Below are 18,382 nucleotides of genomic sequence, written 5' to 3'. Positions count from 1 at the left end.
AAAGAGTTAATTCACAATGCCTGTAAAAATATATACCATAAAATTAGATTTATAATTTGGTATCCTCAAAGAGTCATTCAAGAAATTTCTACATAATTCAGGTTACTATATGCCTTCTTTTTCTTCTACTTAATGTAAGGTATTATCCTTCAAATAGGTAGGACAAATCTGGTGGAAATAATTTCTTTTTTTTTTTTTTTTTCATAAGGCTTAAGGGAATGGATCACAATTTGTGAATACAATATCACACATACAAAAACTTTACAAGAGATCTATATATATATATATATATAGTGTATATATCTATATATATATGTTACAACTGACAAAATTGGTATAAAAGAACTCTGCCAGATAATTATTTTTTATGGAAACCCACTTTCTTGCTGAGGTACCTCAAAATGAATAAAGCCCTTTAGCAATATATTTAGGGGGAATATAATGTAAACATTGGATTTCACTCTATAGACTTAAAAATCTTTGATGAGACGGACTGTAAGAAATGGAGCTGAATGGCTTAGAAGATGAAATAGTATCTTCTAGTCTGGTGTATGATGCTTACTACAAAGCACCTACTATGGTGAACTTAGCTAAACTTTGTGAAATAAGCCATTGGACGTATTTGTTTTAGAAACTTGAAAGTGCCAGCTGCCATTCTTTCACTGATTTCTTACACTAATTCAAAAGCTGTGCTTCTGTTTCCTGGAGTACATCCCCCCTTGTATTAGACACTGCATAAATACAGAAGGGAAAGGTCCTCCTATTTTCTCATGGTCTGTATCAGAAAATGTCTGTGATCCCCGGACTTCAATCAGTTGCCTCCACATAAACAAGAAGGGTCACATGAAGTACCTCACATTACCAAGAATGTGATTTGATTATATATAGGCTTTTGAGGAAAAAAAAAAAAAAGGGGGGGGGGGGCAGGAGGGCAGTTTTTAAACCTCTTTATACCTAAAAGGCTATTTTTGAGCAATTGTGTATCTGACAAAATGATTACTTGGTCTTCATCAGTAGTCTTTGATGCAATCAGCAACATATCATTTTGAATTACCAGGAAAAAAGGATATTCTAAAACAAAAGGTATTACGAAGCCAATGCAATGTTCCAAATATAGTGTATGTTTACCTTCTATATAAATGCATTTCCATATTTGTGCTAGTTTTCTAGCTAATGTTTTCTTTCCAGAACCCTTAAAATGAAAAATACACATTTAAAAGAAAAACAGTCAGAATGAAAAAAATTCATATTACACAATAAATCATATATATTTTACATGATAAAAACAGTTAAAAGCAGCCATTGTGAACTCTGCACTGGACAAACACAAACATTTATTTTAATACCATCCCTTATTTTACACTTCCCAGCATTGCTAATATACTGTCACTGTCCTTTGCAGTTGAGTATCTCCAAAGCAATGGTATTGGCTTCATTTCTGAGTAATTCTTTTTAAAACTCAGCTATGATTTGTCCATAAATTCCTTTGAGAAACTCTCCAGGATTAAAATTATCTTCAGTCTCAGAGAAAATTATGATTAAAACCTGTATGGTCATATTTCTGAATAAGATACATAGGGATAGTGCTTTTTGGCTAAACAATGAAAACATAACTATTGCCCTTGTTACTCCATAGACCTGTTTTAGATACTGACAAAATGTTAATCTTATCACTTAAATTAATCCTGAGGAACCAACATCACCAAGAATAATGAGTCCTCTAAGAGTATGGCTACCTGAATGGGATTTTGCAAATTCACCATCTCCTATCCTTAGGATTAGGCCCTTTTGACAAGGGTATTCAAAAAGACCTTTTTTTTTTTTTTTTTTTTGCCAGTCTGCTTGTCTGTTTGCCCTAGATAAATTTTGTTATTGAAAATAGTAAAAACAAAACAAACAAACAAAAAACAGACACAAATAAATCACACTCCCAGTTAACTCTGTATCAAACACTCCAGCCTAATCATAACTTGCATCTTACAGATGTGACAAGATTATATGCATTTGTTTTTGCTTTAACGGCACTATTTTTTTTAGCTGAAAAGAAATGTCTTAAAAAAGTCAGATTGATGCATTAGCCATATAAATACAAGGTATTATCATAAAAATAGAAATTTAATGCTCTGTCCTCTTGGCCAGGACAGTTCATTTTCAATCCTTTAGTTAAAATTTGCAAACCTGTTAAGTATTAATGTCAATCATTTACTGAATGCAATGATTTCAGAAGAGAATATCTATTTCCTAAATGTTTTTGCATTGTCTTTCACTGGGCATTTCATGCTGTTTATGTTTATAAAATCGTAAAGTTACTTTTTCCATTTAGAGTTCGAAGTTTGAGCTTTGTTTAAAACTTGAGAAGCCAGACCACAGTAGCTGTCTACTGAGCTGACTGTATTCTTCCATGTTTCACGCTGACCAAAGGCTCACTTGTCAGCTATCAGCTTACATGTATGTTCTCTCTGTGAAGCTTGTAGCTCAACCACTTGCAGAGCAACACCCTGGCTTCTTTCCCATTTTGGTCAGGTGTAAAGATTTGCAGTTAAGCATTATGTAGCACCTAGTGCCAAGAAGTAAGAAAGGATGCAGAGCAAACACTAGGAAGTGGGAGCCTCAGGCTTTTAAGAAACCAAATGTTGTAGCTGCATCTTGGCTGTATGGACATTCCCCATGACATAATCTGTCACTGTCATGTAACGATACATCCTGGCATACACAGGATAGGTGTGCATTAGTATGTGGTGTGGCCCAGACAGAGGGACATGGAGTGTAATTTGGTGGGTAAATAAGCACTGAAGTGTGGGTTGGTTGCCAGCTCTAGGTGCACATCACTTAACTCTGCCTGGATAGCACAAAGCAGATTTATGTACAGTCATTTCAGACTGTGTTGTGGTACCTACTGAAATTACATGTACATGCAGATGGCAAGCTGCTAGAAGACCTTGTGTTCACACAGCTTCCCGTGCTCTGCAGGCACTGTCACGGACAACTGCAGTGCTTAAGAGGAAAGCAGCTTCCAGTGTATCAATTGTATGTTTTGGTGCATACCAGGTTTAGTTCAGACATAAGGCATGTAAAAAGAACCCCCTTCAGCACACTTAGGGGCTAATGTAAGAGTCTCCCATACTTGGGAAGAAGAAATCTGAGAAGTCTATAATTACAAAGTATCAATCTTTCCTAAGTCAAGGAGGCCACAAATTATTTGAGAAAAAAGGAAAGCTTCAACTATAATTCTAATATAGCACAATTCTTCTTATCAGGATACCTAGAAGGATTTCAATTATTCCCAATCATATAACATATGAATATGTCAAAGTTCGTTTAAATATTTAATATCTCATTGCATGCCTCTAAGTCAGTACATTAACCTGAAAGTTCTTTTATGCCTATTTATGTCTTTGTCAAGTTTACTAAAAATTAGAATATTAAAATAACATAAAAACAATCTGGTTGCCAATACGAAAACTTTTGGTATTTTGCATATTTGCCAATATGCGACTTTATTTATACTAATAATGCTTTCAAGTGCATTTAACCTGTCATTCAGGCCCCAAAGTGGCCTCAGTCAATATGATCAATATATTTACCTCACTCTACAGGATTTGCAAAACGGAAAAGATAAAATATAAAGTAAGTGTCTGCTTTTCTTCAGTGTTACTAAACTAATGCTTTTGAAAGGAAAAGTAACATTACTAGCGGTGTATTTGAAGAAAAAGAATTAACTTCTATCAGACATCTTACGGGCTTTCCAAGGACAATAAAGCAAGTGGGCTTGGACAACAGAAAGGATTTTTCAGCTTCATCTTCATCGAAGATGTCTGTAAAGGGCAGAGCTTGTTTTTCTCCTTGTGAAGCCATAATTTATCTAAGATTGAAAGAAAAAACAGCTGGTTATAAAATATATTTTACATATGTATAAAATGACACATTCTTGAGGGAACAGAATAATAACGCAATACAAGGCAAACTGCTTTGTAACAGCAGATGTAATAAGAAGCAAAAGACTTTAGTGAACATACACAATGCATCCAGCCTTAAGAGAGGATGTGCTTCGGAAAAATAAGGGGTTATTGGAGCCACCCCTGATGTAACTATGCTGATGTTGATAACAATTTATGCTCTTCTTCCTGACTCTCCAATTGTCCATAGTATTTCTTAAAGCAGCTTTTATTTGTTTTGTTGCTTTTTCCTTCCTTACCCAATTACCACATGGCTGGAACTTCTCTCTGGTCCCTGAAATGGGACCCTGAAAAGGCCTTGCCAGAACCTCTTGTGAGCTTCAGGCAGAGAGGAGCCCCACCACTACCAGCGAACTACTCACTGTGTCCACAGCCAGGTAGGGGCATAAAGCTTTGGGGAATTATATCACGGTTCATGATCTGTCCTGCAATCCTCTGGTAAATCCGGGGACACCCAGCGCTATGCCACAAAGGGAAACAGAAATTTCTAAGTAAAGTAAACTAGAGCAGAAATTGGGCCGACATTTTAACGTTAAAAAAACAAACACAGGCACAGCGCCCCCCCCCCCCCCACGCCCCTACCCCCTCAGCGCCCGGCCCCGCACCTCAGCTCGCCCCCGGGCCGTTACAGGCGGCAACGGCCACCGCGCGCGCCGCCGCGCTGCGTACCCCGTCACCATGGCAACCCCCAAACTCCGCCCCCTCCCATCTGACCACGCCCCCTCCGCGTGGCCACGCCCCCTCCACCCCCCCGCGGGGGAGCCCACGCGCGGCACCGCCCCCCCGCCTCACGCCGCCGCGCGCATGCGCAGTGCGTCCCGCCGCCGGGAGCGCCCTCGCGGCCTGTGGGGCCGTGTCGCGACAGGCGGGCTCCTGTCGCCTGTCGCCCCACGCGTGAGCCATGCCGGCCGCCGCCGCGCCGCTGATCAGCTGCGTGCAGAAGCTGGTGCTGTACGAGACCAGGGCTGTAAGTAGAGGGTGGGCGGGGAGGCGGCCGGTGTCGTGTGGGGCCCGCTGAGGTAACCCTGAGGTAACCCTGGCCCCACGCAGCCTCCTCGCTTCCTGACACTCCCAAACTCGTTTCCTATCGGATCTGAGGTAATACGAAACTGTATCCCCAAAATTCACGATGGAAACCGTGAGAAGGCAAGGAAAGGATGCCTTAGGTTGTGAGCACAGTGGAGTTTACACCAAGCCTGCTGCCTATTCCTGTAAAAGGCCTTTGTATCAAGAAACAAACTAGATAATAAAGTAAAAAACAATTCAGAAAGATTTTTTATTCCCCTTTTCTCTTTATTTTTTTTCTCCTCAAGATAAGAATGCACTGGCATTATTGGAGTCAAACAGGAAAGACTCCTAGAGGTGAGGAGAACTGAGTTCACAGCGCCAATTGAAGCACCAGAGAGCAAAATTCTATATTTTCTATTAACATTTATATTTAGGGGAGTTGCTGAGACTTTTTGAACAGCTTGGATCAATAAGTACCATGGAGATGCAAATTATATCTCTTGCTTATCCTGGGAAGTTGAGGGCTTGCTCGTTTAGAAGTCATCGAACTGAAACACTTTCATTCAGATCAATTCCAATAATCTTTCATTTTACGCATATGTTTACTGTTGAAATGCACACCAGAGGGCAGCCAAGATACTTCAGGAATCTGAAGAAGAAGAAACAAAAGATATTTTCTTTTCTTCTTCAGAAGATTGATCATGTGTGTATGCCCCAAGTGACACCCACCTGAAAGCGGTAGGCTGATTCACTGGAAATTTTCATTCCCTGGAGATGGTCTGACATTGAGCAAAGCAACTTGTGCCATCTCTGTAAAAGCATATCACTTACCCATTTTCAGGGTTTTATGAGGCTTAATTAATACTATTTTATTCTAATCAGGTTCTTCTACAGTCTTTGTCTCCATAGTACCCAAATGACTTCCACAAGTTTATTAAGCAATGTGACTTGCATAATTACTTGTGGATTTTGCTGCCTTTTTCCCTCAGGAAAACTCTGTGGGTTTTTTATGCATTTAATTTCTCTTCAAAATAATTTGAAAGTTTTTGTATTAACAAAACGAGGTCAAAGAACCTGGTTAGCTTATGCTGAGGTTAGTCTGTAGTCAGACAGGAGAAACTGTAACGTAAAAAATGATTTGACAGAAAAAGCTACACAACTTTTACAGAATTATGAAGTGCACGAGTTTATACAGATGGTTATTTATATAGGTGGTTATAGATAGCATTTGAAAATTGTTAAAAGTAAAAAACCATCTACTGGACCATTTAATTAGCTATCATAATTTTCTAGCTAGAAGTTGCTGTGAAATTTTGTCTCTCTGGAGTAACTTCATTAACAAGAGAGAAAGAACCATCCAGGAATGGTGATGACATAGCATGGCAGAGGATGGAGCTGGGGCAAGGGCAGGAGTTTTGTGAAACTCAGGAAAATGTTGTTTCTGTCTTAAATGTCTTGGTGTAGTGCCAGGTATATGGGCAAAAAAAAAAAAGAGAAATTTAATGGTGTGTGGGGGATCTGAGACCATTTATAAGTACAGCAGTGCTTGGTGGAATAACAGTAATGAGAACACAATGAGTTTTGAAGGGTATATGCTATTCAGCTGGAAGAAAAACACTAAAGCTCCAGTGTGGTAGCACAGCACTGCATAGGAAAGATATGTCTTCAAAGGCCTGCTGAGTTTTTGTTTTGTTTTTTTTTTTAAGTGGCAGATAGTTTATTTCCTTTGTCCTGTTTTCTCCCAGGGGTCATCACGTGTTCACTATGTCAAAAGGAGAGAGGTACTCATGGATTTAGTTTTGCTGTGAATCCACTTTTCTGGTTGGGATGATAAGGGATTTGTGACCACAAATCAATGCACTTAAATGTAGTGGATGGATGAAGAAAAATAGTTTTTTTCTATTACTATTTTTTCTTTTCAAAACTAAGTACTCAGGCAATTATGTTGAAGACTTTATAGACCTGAATGTGTTTTTTAGATTCCTTTAGTCTCTTGAAGAGCTAAAATTTGTAGGAATCTAATCCACAGTCTGTGAAGGTGGAGAGGTGTGTGATGGGCCTGACATTTCACAGAAAGTTTTAAGTGGAAACCAAGGAGTTACTGGCCAAAAAAGTGTGTGTTTACTCCCTGACATCTTGATCTCTAAAGCGAGCACTGCCAAAAGTCATGCTCAGCTGATCACTGCAAAGGATGACAGAGCAGCTGCAGAAGTTTCTTCAGGTATGTGAATAAGAACAGAATGAGAAGTAGACCTGCATAGAGACCTGCATAGAGAAAGAGGAAACAAACTAGCTAGGTTGTTAAGGCCCTACAATGAAATGAGCATTTATCTTATTTTTAAGTAAGAATGACCATAGTGAGTGAGGGGAAAAAGATAAAATGAGCTTATGAAAAGGGGAACAATCAATGTTGGGCTAGAAATAAAATTGGATGTATTCAGCATGCTCTGGTTGGAGGGTAATACCTCCATGCTGGAAACTTGAAGACAGGCATGCAAAACTGTGGTATTGCTGTAAATATTTTCAACAAGCTGTTCAAGTTCAGGGTGACGCTGTGACTGGAACATCAAATGAAATGCTTAATCCATTCTGAAGGCCTGTGCATAATTTTGTGGAGGAAAGTAATTGAAAATTGAGATAAGTGACATAAAGTGCAGTCTAGACTCTGAAAGATGCAGCCAGATTAGTCTGATTGTTTTGCTTATCTTCATCTAAAAATTAGATGGCCTTATGTATTTAAACCAAATGCTCTGCTGAGGTGCAGTGCTATGAAGAAGGCTTTTGGCTTCACACATGGAAGGGAGGTTAGCAGAGAAGTTAATTGTAAAGTGAATAAGGAATCATCTCATGGGGGGATTTTTTTTTCAAGTAATGGATTTAGGACCAATATATTTTAGCATTTACAGTAATGATCTTGACCCCAAACGAGGCTGAGCTCTGAAATATTGCCAATAATTAGGATAATCAGAGTATAAATAGCATGAAATGGTGATAACCCTCAAAAGAAATAATTTGAAATAGAATGGTATACTAGGAAACAATGCACCTAGGGACAGATTACACACCAACAGAAGTTTGGTGAGAGTTTATCAATTCAGAAGGTATAGAGGAGGAAGATCCGGGTATTTTATCTGAAAAAAAGATGGAAGGTTGAGCTGCTAAAGTGCAACTGTGAAAAAGGCAGATTTGTTCTATTGTGGTATGGTCATTAATGAGAAATAACTAATGTATCTGTATAATGAGACCTTGTTTGGTGTATTGAGTGTGGATGAACAGAAAGTGTCCACAAAAAGTAAGAATTCATCATGGAAAAGGTACAGTGAAGGTCCAAAGAGGTAACAGGTGCTAGAGATACCTCTCATAGGAGGAGCAAAGGGTCAGGAATATTTCTTTAGTCTGTTGTAGCGAGTGCTGAAAAAGGATCCAGTTACTTATGTTACTAAAAGCATTCCAGTAGAGTACGATGCTAAAGAGAGGAGAAATATTTGGCTAAAGGAATATGTATAGATGGATGGTTAATAAGTTTAGCTGAAAATTAGAAGGGAGCATCTTGAGATCCTCAATGGAAGCAGCAAGAACAAAGTCCTGACTGGGACAGAAACACTTTGGTTGCACTGGGACAGAAAAGAATTAGCAAATGTTGTGAATTTAGGATGGGGAGTAAGTAGCCATTTCTACGTGCCCTGAGAGTGGTGTTTGGCAAGCTATGGTTTAAAATTTCCCATCTTGAAAGTGTTTGAGGAACTTCAACAGACTGGGGGAAGTATACAACATGCTAGCTGAGTTTTTGCTGTTTCCAGAAACATCTTTTTGCTCCTTCTCTCTACCTTTCTTCATGTCATTCTGCCAGTTTGTCTGAGAGGTGAAAGATACTCCCATAAGAGCTTGGGGATCTATAGAAAGAAGGAGTATAGTACAGTTTTTGCTATACCTTATGTCTAGGTGCAATGACTCTTCTCCCTTTCTCTGCTATAGTAAAGAGGCTGAACCTATATACTTTTAAAGCTTATATAATGCCTCGTTTAAGCCATGAAGAATTTCTGATTTACAGTCAAGTTCACTATGTATTAAGACTACCACAAAATTATGAAGACAAACAAAAATTTGCAGAAGTTTTTTGTTTTGCTTATACTCCAACTCCTTTTAGAAGAAGCTATTTTTACTGGCTTGGCTGAATCAAGAGATTGATAAAAGAGGGTGTAAAGCCTTTCAATTAGATTTCTTTGCTTAAAACTCAGTCCCAGGTGGAGGTGACGAACGATTGTTCCTGTCTTGTGATTGCTTAGTGATAATTGTGCAATAAATTAAGCTTCAGTCGAGATCTCAAGGTACTGTCTGCATGGTGTACTGCCATGGTTGGTGAAGTACAGTAAGCACTGTAATGGTCATGTACAAGGTGGAGGGAGGTGCTGATGATGTTCCCTCTTACTGTTCTTAAAGTTAAGTTGTGTGGTTTTTTTCTTCAAGAGTTTACTATTTAAGTGTTGTTGTGCTTTCAAGGAAACTGAAAGGGGCTTTAAGTTCTTCCATCACCTCAAATATTTTAACTTCAAAGATGTTTCTTAATAAATAATGGGTATGAATTATGAAATCGAGTGTTGTGTGAATGCTGTTATTGATTTCCTCTCCCACACCTTGAATCCATGTGACTGTTAAAAGTTAAGAGCTGGCTGCATAGATTCACATGAATTTGCCATGCTTTCCTCCTAGGCTGAGCAGTATTAATGAGTTATCTTGCTGCGTGGTAGCACTATACTGATTAAATGAATTAGTGAAATGAGAGCTGCCTACAGCATGTCAGTCTTGCAATCTGCACTTACTGTCAATTACTCTAAATGTAAAAAATTACTTCTAGTCCATTTCCCTTAAATGAGAAATGGACACACTATGCATTTGCAGCCTTTCTTATTTTAAATGAGAAATATCACAGAATCACAAAACAATCATATAATTGTTTTTAATATATATTTTTACAAAGAGGAATGAAAAGCTGCATAACTGGAGATGATTTGTCTGGAGAATTTCATGTGATTTCAAAGTAAGCTTTTTCTTTAATTAAGGTGTAGTTTGGTCCTAATCATAAACTGCATCCTTATTCATGCAAACACCACCACACAGCTGTTAGTACGTATGTGTTCCTATTCACAATCAGAGACAAAACTTGTATTGAAAGCTTCTTCATTTGAAAGTGTTGATTAGAAGAATGGTTATGAAATGTAGAACTTCCATTATTTGTGCCCCTTTTTTCTCTTTTTTTCTTACTTTTGCTGTTTTCCTTTGTCTGTCTGACTGCTGTTGAATTATTTTTCCTTTTCACATTTTTTTTAGCGTTTTCTCATCAGATTGTCTGTCAAAGCTCTTATATCTTTCACTTTGTAAGAGTGTTTGAGTTCCAGTGTCAGTGGAGAAGGACACCGACTCATTCAAACTGGCCTGTTCCTGTGGGTCTTTGTTACACAATGCCACCAAGAGACACTGGTTAAGTTGCTATTTTGCTGCAAATGTTTGCAGCCTGGTGCAAAAGGCCAAGTGGTTGAAGAATTCACAAACTCATATGTATAAACTGCTGAATTGTGTATAGCAAACAGGAAGACAGTTAACATCTGTGGCTAGGGTAGTTGGACAGTGCCTGCTGTAAGATGCATTTTTTCTTCTCTAAACAAGTTTTCACCTTTCTTCATTTTTTATTTTTTCCCTTTCATGTACAGTGGAGTGAATGAGGTTTTTTAAGTTGTGAAGTTTGATTATATGCAAATGTACTTGCCTAAAGTACTTATATCTAGAGCAGTTTATGGAATTCCAGTGCATATGGAATACAGCTTATTTTATGTTAATCGAAATGGATCAAATCTAGAAGCTATATAAACAGCATTGCTTATGTGTAATGTTGTAATGGGCTTTGATTGCTTTATGTTGTGTCTTACGTGTTATGTTCTGACTTTTTTATCTAGAGGTTTTTTCTTGTTGGAAGTAATCCTGCAGAAACCAAGTACCGTGTTTTGAAAATAGACCGCACTGAACCAAAGGATTTGGTTATAATTGATGATAAGGTGAGTGCATCTCTTGTTAGATTTTTTTTTTTTCAATTACTCCAAAAATACCATGTGTTATCCACTGGCTGAATTTTAATAGTGCACATTTAATCTGTTTCAACAAAGGTATGGTACAGAATAACAGTCACGGAACAGTTGAAGTTGGAAGGGACCTCTGGAGGTCATCTAGGCCAAGCCCTATCCCTAGAGCTGTATCCGCTAGATCAGGTTGTTCAAGGCCGTTCCCAGGCACTCTTTGAATATGGATGGAGACTCCGTAGCATCTCTGGATAATCTGTTCCAGTGTTTGACCATCCTCATGTAAAAATAGCTTTTTCTTATGTTCAAAAGGAATTTCCCTGTATTCCAGTTTCTCTCTGTTGCCTTTGGTCCTTTTACTGGACACCACTGAGAAGAGTCTGTCCCAGTCATTGTTACTCTCTTCTTTAGGTATTTTGATACACATTGATAAGATCTCTGAGCTTACTCTTCTGCAGGCAAATCAGTCCCAGCTCTCTTGGCCTCGTATGTGAGATACATACATTATTAGCATGATAATGACTATATTATGGGGAGTAGTCTTGAGATCTCCAAATAGTTCATTCACTTTAATGAAAATTTCCCAAGGTCTTAAGTTGGCTGTGTATATGCTCCTAACAGTTTTCTTATGTTTGTTTATGCTGTTCTGAATGCAAAATACATTTAATTACTATTTAGCCAGATTTTCATTGTTTCTAATATATCATATCTGAAGCAAAATAAATATTTTCAAGAAGGTTATAATTTAAAACCTTAATGTGTAAGAGTCAAGAGATGTTTGAATTCACATGTGACTGTGATTATTACTGTTGCAGTGGACATTGTTTTTTGTGCATAAAAACTTGTTGTACCTCCTGGTAAGAGTGAAACAGGAGACTGAGGATGCAGGGCAAAAAATTGTTTTATTCTATATTAAGTAAATACTACTGTTCTCTGACATGGAGTAACATCTAACTACCAAAGCAGTGACTTGAGGGACTTTTTATTTTAAAGCATGTGTATACACAACAAGAGGTGAGGGAACTTCTTGGCCGCTTAGACTTGGGAAACAGAACGAAGATTGGGCAGAAGGGCTCTTCTGGGTTATCCCGAGCTGTCTCTGCTTTTGGAGTAGTAGGTAAGTGTTTCATTTGTTTTTTATCCCCTTAAGGAGGTGAGGCTTACTGTGTCACACTGTACATCTTTGTCTCCCCTTGAGGTTGTTTTTTTTTAAACTGAAGATTTTCACAAGGAAAACGGTCTCCTAAATTTCAGAGCTCACAGAATGCTTTTTAAAGTAAAACAAAAGTCAGAGTTGGTGTCCTTTATTAGCTTGTATTTCTTCATCACATACTATTCAGGAAGATGACTAATTTTTTTTTTTTGGTTAAATTTTGCAGTGAAATCTTCAAATATTTCTTTTTCATGTTTGAACAGGTATGACTGTCAAGTATGTCAACTGAATTTTTAAATGCTGATTGGCTGTCCGTTATCTTAGAAGCTATTAAATTCTTGAAGCAATTTTCTAACTAACTTCATCTGAAAGTCACTACTTGCCTCCCTATTGTCAAATATTGAGTTTAATATTTGGATGGGTGATGTCTCCAAAGTAGATGTTAATGTGAGCTCTGACAGCCCCAAAGAATACTTTGTGCCTGATTGACATCAGTATACACCTGAACATCTAAATCCAAAACGGCAGGGAAGGTAGAGACTGCAAGTACTTTAAAAGATGCTCCTAAATTTTGTATAACAACCAAATAAAATAGTTTTCTAAAGTTGCAGATTCTGCAACCTTACATCTATATTTTTTTTTCTGCTAAAGAAAACCCCCAAACCAAAAGACAATTTGGAAGCTGTCAGTGGATCCACTTCTTTTCAGAAATTCCTCAGATGAAGTTTATTTCCTATTAATGTAGGGGCATTACTAACACAGCTGAAGATAAAGATTCTTCTTATAGTCTTACAGCATTGGCTTTCTTTGCACAAACTACCAGTGTTCCTTACATAAACGTATGATATGTTTGCTCAGTTGGCAAGTAGTCATGTTCAGTTAAAATTTTGCATCCAAATTGTATGTATATTTATATGTATGCTTCATAACCATTACAGAAGAGTTGAAATTCTGTGTATTGATTATTAGATATGGTGTACTATTTTTAGACATTTTTTAAGAAGCAATATACTCTTTTGGTAATCCTCAGGTATTTATCATGCACTGTTAAGGTACGTGCTCCAGGCGTTTTATGTCTGGGTCCTATCTAATCTGAGGGAATTTAACAATTTATTTATTATTGCCTTCTGGTCAGGAGGACAGTGCTATTTTTTGTAGAATCAGAAAGGACAGTTTTGCTCTGCTTTCTGGTTACTTTGTTAACCAGAGGTGGTATATGTGGGTGCTCCAGAATGGGGGAGATGATATAGTGTTTAAAAATATAAAACACTACTAAATTGGGAGGACTAAGCAAAATGGAAAGGCTGGATTCCCAGTCAGACTTTAGGATAACATTTGGTGAGATTCAAAGGACAAACAATGTTCGCTTAAGAGATTTCACTACCTAGAGGATGCAGGAAGAACTTCGACTGCTGTTTAGGAACTGAAAGTCAATAGCCCAGCTCTTTCAAACAGAAGGTTTTGCTTCATAGTGTCAGCAGGGTCTCCTTTCCTTGTGGAGGTGAGAACATTTTTCCATGGCGGATAATAAGGGAGAAGAAAAGAATTGCCATTCATTCGATCGCCTTGCAGCCTCCAGCAGTGACAGGGTGGAAAATGAGTATGCTTACTCATCCTTCTTTAAGTTATAATGCAAAACTAAAAGAAATTATAAATGCACTTTAAAATGACTGTGATTTACTTTTTCCAAATGAATATATTTGTTGACAGTGCAGCAACATTGCAAAGCAGCTATTTTCCAAGAGCTCATTCATACAATTTATTAGTTAATTAAACTTTGTGTTGCTGTGTTACTACTTACATTGTATTGAAAACAAATTTTGGTTCAGGGGTGTTTACGTATTTCTCTTTTTAATTTGAACTTATGCTTTTTTTTTTTTTGCATTGAATGGTTTATTACACATTTTCCTGATGATACATAACAGAGACATGCAAAGAAACTCAGTAAAGAAGTATGGCTGTACCCTGTAGTGGTAAGGAATAAGTAGAGAGTTCAGAAGCCTTTTTTAATACACAATAAAGCCAGACACTGCCTGTTCTGGACTTCAGCAGGGTCAAGCATATTTCCTGAGAGAATAAATGGCAGGATTACCCTCGATTCTCTGAATGGCTAATTTTTGGGAGAATCTGGGAGACATTTGCCTACTGTTAAGGAGAGAGAACATAAAGGTGATATTGTACCCTTGTGCTTTTTTGTGCCCCTTCCCAGCAAAGAATACATAAACCTGAAAACAAAAGTTTTAGACTTTTGGTGTCTGAAGTAATTAGGCTATGCCTCACTCTGAGTAGTGAGAGACATTTAAAAAGTAAATGCAAGTATCGTAAGCAGACAGCAACTTACTTGGAATAGTCTGTGTCTTAACTCTGCTACCTAATATTAAAAATATAAACAGTGAAGGGCGGGAGGGTGAGGAGAAGAAAAAAACAGACAACAAACAAGCAAAAAACCCCAACTACATGTACATTGTTTTATAACACATTGAGGTGAACATTAGGAGTCTATCAATAGCAGTATTTTTATTTACACATATAATCATATATATACATATAAATAAATAAGAATATTTTTATGAAGTCCTGAATGGTTCTGATACTGTTTTTCTAACTACGATCAAATCAATCCAAACATCCAACTAATGGTATTTGCATACTTTTTTTTTTTTTTTAAACAGGTTTTGTCAGGTTTTTAGAAGGCTACTATATTGTGTTAATAACTAAAAGAAGAAAAATGGCAGATATCGGAGGTCATGCCATATATAAAATAGAAGATACAAACATGATATACATTCCAAATGACTCTGTAAGAGTCACTCATCCTGATGAAGCCAGGTAAGTTATGGTGGCAAATGGTGTGTGCCTTTTGAATGTTTTCCAAGCAATGAGGAACTGGAACTAGAGATTTTGGTCATGGATTCCCTTTTGTTATGTCATTCAAACCATTTTATCCTAGTTGATAAATCAGTCTAGAAGAATGGAGAATGGGACACAAGTTCTGTGGCTTCTACCCTGGAGGGTATCTACCGCTGTTAGTCTCAGAGCAGTTTGTCAGCCTCTCCATGCCACATGTCAAAGCTGCATCTTAGCCATTGCACAGCACAAAACATCCAATATAAGCATTGTACTCTACAAAAGCAATGTAATGCTAATACTAGTTTATATTGTTGGGGGTTACTGTCCTTTTTTAATCACTTGCATCATGTTAATCTCACCTGAAGAGATCTTTCAAGACATTCTGAGTAGATGATTTAATGTAATCTTTATGTGCTGTCAGAACCTTGTGGATGTTGGTGTTGTAAAGGGTGATAAACTCACCCATGGGTAACTTTAGCTTCATTTTTCTTTCTGTGACTTCTTTCTGAAGAAAAAAATGGGGCATTTGATCAGCAGGGAATCTTGTATGAAATGTACAAATACATCCTGATGTTGATTTTATCAGGATGGTGTAACTTTAATTTTATAAAATGCTGGCGAATGGTATCAATAAACTACTTCTCAGTGTCTACCAACAGTGAATATCCTAAAAGTTGTGATGGGTTATGATAAACTGATGGCAGGTAATAAATTAAGCCGATGGCAACTATGAAAAAAAAAGTTTCCACGTTAAGATATGATTGACAGCATACCTCAGTCTCCCCTCTTAAAGTGCAACAGACCATATTATCTAAGCTATTATTTCAATACCCATGGTGTTAGCCATTTTATCTTTCATAGGCAGTGTTAGAGTTTCTTCTGAGAATTTGTAATTGTATAACAGGTTGATCTAGATATTTCTTTCTCTGTTCATTTGAGAATAACTATGAAAATCTTTAATTTTTATATAGTACTGTTGGGAGTTTACTTATGTAGATCCTAGAAATTTTGACCCACATTTGTGGAAAACAGAATTACAGCTGTCTCTACAGCTGCCTAAAGAAAGAGAATCTACATGAGTAGACACTGTATAAAAAAAATATTTGTTTAATCCAATTGTTGACATTGTAGTGGAATTACCTGACCGTCAAAACAATTGCAGTAAGATAGCTAAAGAACTTCTGACAAGAATCAATATTTATATGTAGTTTACTTGCTGAGGTCCTGGTTGACTTTGGTCTGTATGGCTAGTAATAACTGTCCCTTTAACTTCCATTATTTTTTTAGGTATCTGAGAATCTTTCAAAATGTGGACCTTTCTAGTAATTTCTATTTTAGGTAAGTACTGATTACTAAGTCCTTTAAAGTAGTGTAATTACACTTCCTATAAGATTCTGCTTTTGGATTCTGATAATCAAGATCTTTAAGTTGTTATCTTAGGGAAGTTAGATGGATATGATCACACAGTTTGTCTATTTTCTCTGAATTTTGAACCTGCTTCAACAAATTCATTGAGAATATAGCCTCTGTGAAGCTGAAAAACTTACAGAAATATTAATGACAGGGTAGATACTGAAATTTGCGTTTCACTGACAGAAAAGCTGCAGTATGAACCCAGCACTAATCTGTTCTGTTTGTTATGCTGCCTTGTCAGTCTGCACATGAGGACCTTGTGGAGATCTATGAACTTGGAGGGGAAATTGTAGAGCTGAGGAAATTGTAAAATATAATGAGAGTTTTGGGATCACTGCTTCCTTGCAGTTGTAGATAGAAGGACATTGAACTGAAATTGATAAATAGTTCTGCTGCTCAGAAAATAATGGGATTTCTCTTTGCCCAGTTCTCAGATCGTTTACCTTTGTTTCATTCTGCAAGGTGTTCACAATAAGTGTCTCCTAGATGCAAACTGTAAACAGTTGCCAGTATTTTTGTGTGCTGTTACAGGCTCATTATGAAAACTGCAATTTTTTTCCTGCAGCTCTTCTGGATTGGTTTTCTCTAGTCAAGTTGGATGGGGAGAGTGTAATACTACTTGCCTTAAATAAATAACACAACTGTTCACCCTTGCCAGATAACACAGTCGTTCTTTCTTTAAAAAAGTGGCGTATTTCAGGGGATTTGCTTGTCCTGTCAGTTTTTCTTTCTTGATCTCATTTTACAGAAATGGAGCTTTGCCTTGATTCTGAAACAAAAGAACAGAAATAATACCCTGTGCAGAGTGTATCTTTCATAGGGCCTTCTTGGCATTACTGATTCACTTGCCTACTCTTTCATAAAGTGACAAGTCCCTATGTCTAGTCCCAGCTGCTATCACATGTGAGATTTTTCGTACAGTAGAAAAATGAGGGAAAGGTTGTGCTAAACCTAGCAGTGTTAGTTACGAGACTTTGTCCTAAAACAAAACGAAACAAAACCTCTTAAAAGTACCAAAGTACCTAACAGTCTAGAACATACTTCCTCTTGGAAAATACAGGCTTTATGTCACAGCTGTATCAGTGAAGAAGAAACCTACCCAGGCTTTGTGTCTGTTTCGTGGCTTTGAACAGGAAAACTGTTTTCACAGTGCTGAAACTGCTTTTTTCTTATCTCTCAGATCTAGTGTAATATAACCCCCATTTTTAATCTGCTTGGAGATGATGAACATATGCTGTTGCGGTGGTTGTGCCTAGAGGGGAAAGGAAAGGTTTCTTGTAAAACTCTCTGATAAAACACATTTACCAGTTTAATTTTAATTGTTCATGGAAATATAGTGGATACGTGGGTTAAATGTTGTTATCATCAACCATAAATCTATACGCCTAATTTGTTTTAGATTGTTAATGAATATTTAGAATTTACTGGAGGGCCAATAATCACCGATGCTGCCTTAGGCTAAAGTGGAAGTCTCTTTGTACTTCTGATTTAAGTGTTGCATAAATTTGGTTTCTCCATGGGGAAATGAATCCTAATGGCTTGTAAAAGTTAGCAGTAAGCATAGTGTTGTCAGTATAAAAGGCATGAGATGCTGCATTTGTTACTGTTACGGAACTAAATTAAAAAAAAAAAAAGACAACTTTTGCTTATTCAGCAGTCCTTACTCTTAGGATGTATTTATGCTGCAATCACAAATTTCAGGTCAGAAAGTTTTTGTGGGTCAAATTTCTTGCTGCTTTGAGTTCAGGTAGTAGGTAGAGAGTGATACTTAGATTTCTGAAAATGTAGGTTGTCTCTGTATGGGTATTTCTAGTGGAATAGCTAGCTTTGATCATCTGGACTGCTTCTTAGAACAAAGGGAAGTATGTTTTCAGATGTGTTTTGTTCAAAAGCTGTGTTCAATTTTCAGTTATAGTAAGAATATAAATACA

At 37.3% G+C, this 18,382-nt stretch overlaps 2 protein-coding genes across 3 annotated transcripts in view; one reads left to right on the top strand and one right to left on the bottom strand.

The window, feature by feature from the left end:
* Positions 1–4,679, bottom strand: part of AK9 (adenylate kinase 9) — a 67,504-nt gene extending 62,825 nt beyond the window's left edge. Inside the window, exons 1-4 of the mRNA XM_038175820.2 lie at positions 4,562–4,679; positions 4,319–4,416; positions 3,739–3,862; positions 1,129–1,192 (exon numbers count right to left, since the gene is read on the bottom strand). Of these exons, the coding sequence (XP_038031748.1) occupies positions 1,129–1,192; positions 3,739–3,855 (181 nt within the window). The 5' untranslated portion in view covers positions 3,856–3,862; positions 4,319–4,416; positions 4,562–4,679. The remainder of the gene's footprint in view (positions 1–1,128; positions 1,193–3,738; positions 3,863–4,318; positions 4,417–4,561) is intronic.
* Positions 4,680–4,745: 66 nt separating this feature from the next.
* Positions 4,746–18,382, top strand: part of FIG4 (FIG4 phosphoinositide 5-phosphatase) — a 65,559-nt gene continuing 51,922 nt past the window's right edge. The window contains exons 1-5 of one of the 2 annotated variants that reach the window (XM_072036111.1): positions 4,746–4,923; positions 10,916–11,014; positions 12,029–12,152; positions 14,861–15,017; positions 16,326–16,376. In XM_072036111.1, the coding sequence (XP_071892212.1) occupies positions 4,858–4,923; positions 10,916–11,014; positions 12,029–12,152; positions 14,861–15,017; positions 16,326–16,376 (497 nt within the window). In that variant the 5' untranslated portion in view covers positions 4,746–4,857. The remainder of the gene's footprint in view (positions 4,924–10,915; positions 11,015–12,028; positions 12,153–14,860; positions 15,018–16,325; positions 16,377–18,382) is intronic. The other variant, XM_027454722.3, reaches the window with a different exon arrangement.

Source organism: Anas platyrhynchos, chromosome 3 (genome assembly GCF_047663525.1).
Source record: "Anas platyrhynchos isolate ZD024472 breed Pekin duck chromosome 3, IASCAAS_PekinDuck_T2T, whole genome shotgun sequence".
In the NCBI taxonomy this organism is placed as follows: domain Eukaryota; kingdom Metazoa; phylum Chordata; class Aves; order Anseriformes; family Anatidae; genus Anas; species Anas platyrhynchos.
Note: the sequence above shows the minus strand (reverse complement) of the source record. Positions and strands in the feature narration are given on the sequence as shown.